Below are 1,414 nucleotides of genomic sequence, written 5' to 3'. Positions count from 1 at the left end.
CCCCCCCCCCCCCTTTTTTTTTTTTAACTTTACACTGGTGTTTTTGCCTCTAGTGACAGGTCAGTCCTATGAGAATATGGTGACTGAGATCATGTCAATGGGCTACGAACGAGAGCAAGTAATTGCTGCACTGAGAGCCAGCTTCAACAATCCTGACAGAGCAGTGGAGTACCTTTTAATGGTAAGTATCTTCTCTTATCTACATTTTCGTCTTTCTTGCCTCTTTTAACAGAAGGACTTAGTCTTTGAAAAAACTCATGCTTTAGAAGTGACAAAACCTCTAAGATGAGTGAAAATCCACATGGAAACAGCCATATTTTCATAGTGTTGGAGTGAAGTTATAGCTGTGATAGTCCAGGAATTATACAAGAGTTAAGGATTTTTGTGGGCAATATCTTTTATTGGACCAATGTTTTTTGGCATAATGTTAGGCAAGCTTTCAAATGCAAGTTATTGTCTCATAATTTCTGGACTATCATGGCTACAACATTTCTCTTAGAGTACCATAACATGCCTTCTTGACTTAAACTTTGTTTGCCCCTTTATGGAAACAGGGCCTTGCCATCCCATTGAAGGTCCTCAATGCTGACTTAACTCCCTGGTTGCATAAGCAGAACATTTCCCAGACCTCCAGTGTTGGCCTTTTGGATTTTCAATTCTCCTCTTCTGGGAAACTTAGTACCTAATGCAAGTAGCATGTATATTGGTTGCAAAAGCCAACTGATTTCTGTTTTGGCGAAAATGGCATCCCGCTGCCTCAGTTTTCTCCCTAGTCAGACCCCAGCCCAAAGAATTCTGTTCTTAGGAATCTTGCACAAAGCTTCTCTAAATCTTGGAGAGCATCTTTTCTGAGCAGCTGCTTTCTTTGTCTGCTTTCTCTCCCCCACAGGCTGGTCCTGTGTTAAACTGATTCTTGCTACTAAGAAGGTGTTGCTTTTCTGTTCCTCTTTCTTAAGTTTATGGTGACTGAGTTTTCCTCCTCTCCCTATTTCTCTTCTGAAACTAAGAATTAGCTTCTTGGGGGTTTTTTTGTGTTGCCAGCCTCAGCTCTGTAGTTGCCCTGGCTTTTCTAACTACCTCCCTTCAAGTGCTGGCCAAGTAAGTATACTCCTCCCTGGTAACTTCCCCCTTGCCTCCACTGCTTATATGCCTTCTTTTTTTTCCCCTAGGCTCCCCTACATTTCCCTGTTTAGCCAAGGAAGTTTTTTGGCTCCTTTCCCTGTTTTCCCTTGTACTGGGGTCATTTTCCTCTGCGCCCGAAGGATAGCTTCCTTTAGGAATGACCACCCTTCCTGGATTGCCATCTTGCCAATACTCCTATCCTGCAGTGTCATTGACTATACTCCTAAGCACACTAAAGTTAGCCTTCCTAAAGTCAAGCACTTCCACCCTACTGGTTATCTTACCCACCCTA

At 42.9% G+C, this 1,414-nt stretch overlaps 1 protein-coding gene across 1 annotated transcript in view; it reads left to right on the top strand.

Moving 5' to 3' along the window:
• The window catches only part of RAD23B (RAD23 homolog B, nucleotide excision repair protein), a gene marked incomplete at its 5' end in the record, with an annotated part of 51,550 nt that overhangs the window by 27,318 nt on the left and 22,818 nt on the right, over positions 1–1,414 (top strand). The window contains one exon of the mRNA XM_019517080.1: positions 54–181. Coding sequence (XP_019372625.1) covers positions 54–181 — 128 coding nt within the window. The remainder of the gene's footprint in view (positions 1–53; positions 182–1,414) is intronic.

Source organism: Gavialis gangeticus, unplaced genomic scaffold (genome assembly GCF_001723915.1).
Source record: "Gavialis gangeticus isolate Ggan-Ray unplaced genomic scaffold, GavGan_comp1, whole genome shotgun sequence".
NCBI classification, from domain to species: Eukaryota; Metazoa; Chordata; order Crocodylia; family Gavialidae; genus Gavialis; species Gavialis gangeticus.
This window is presented reverse-complemented; position numbering and strand designations above follow the sequence as displayed.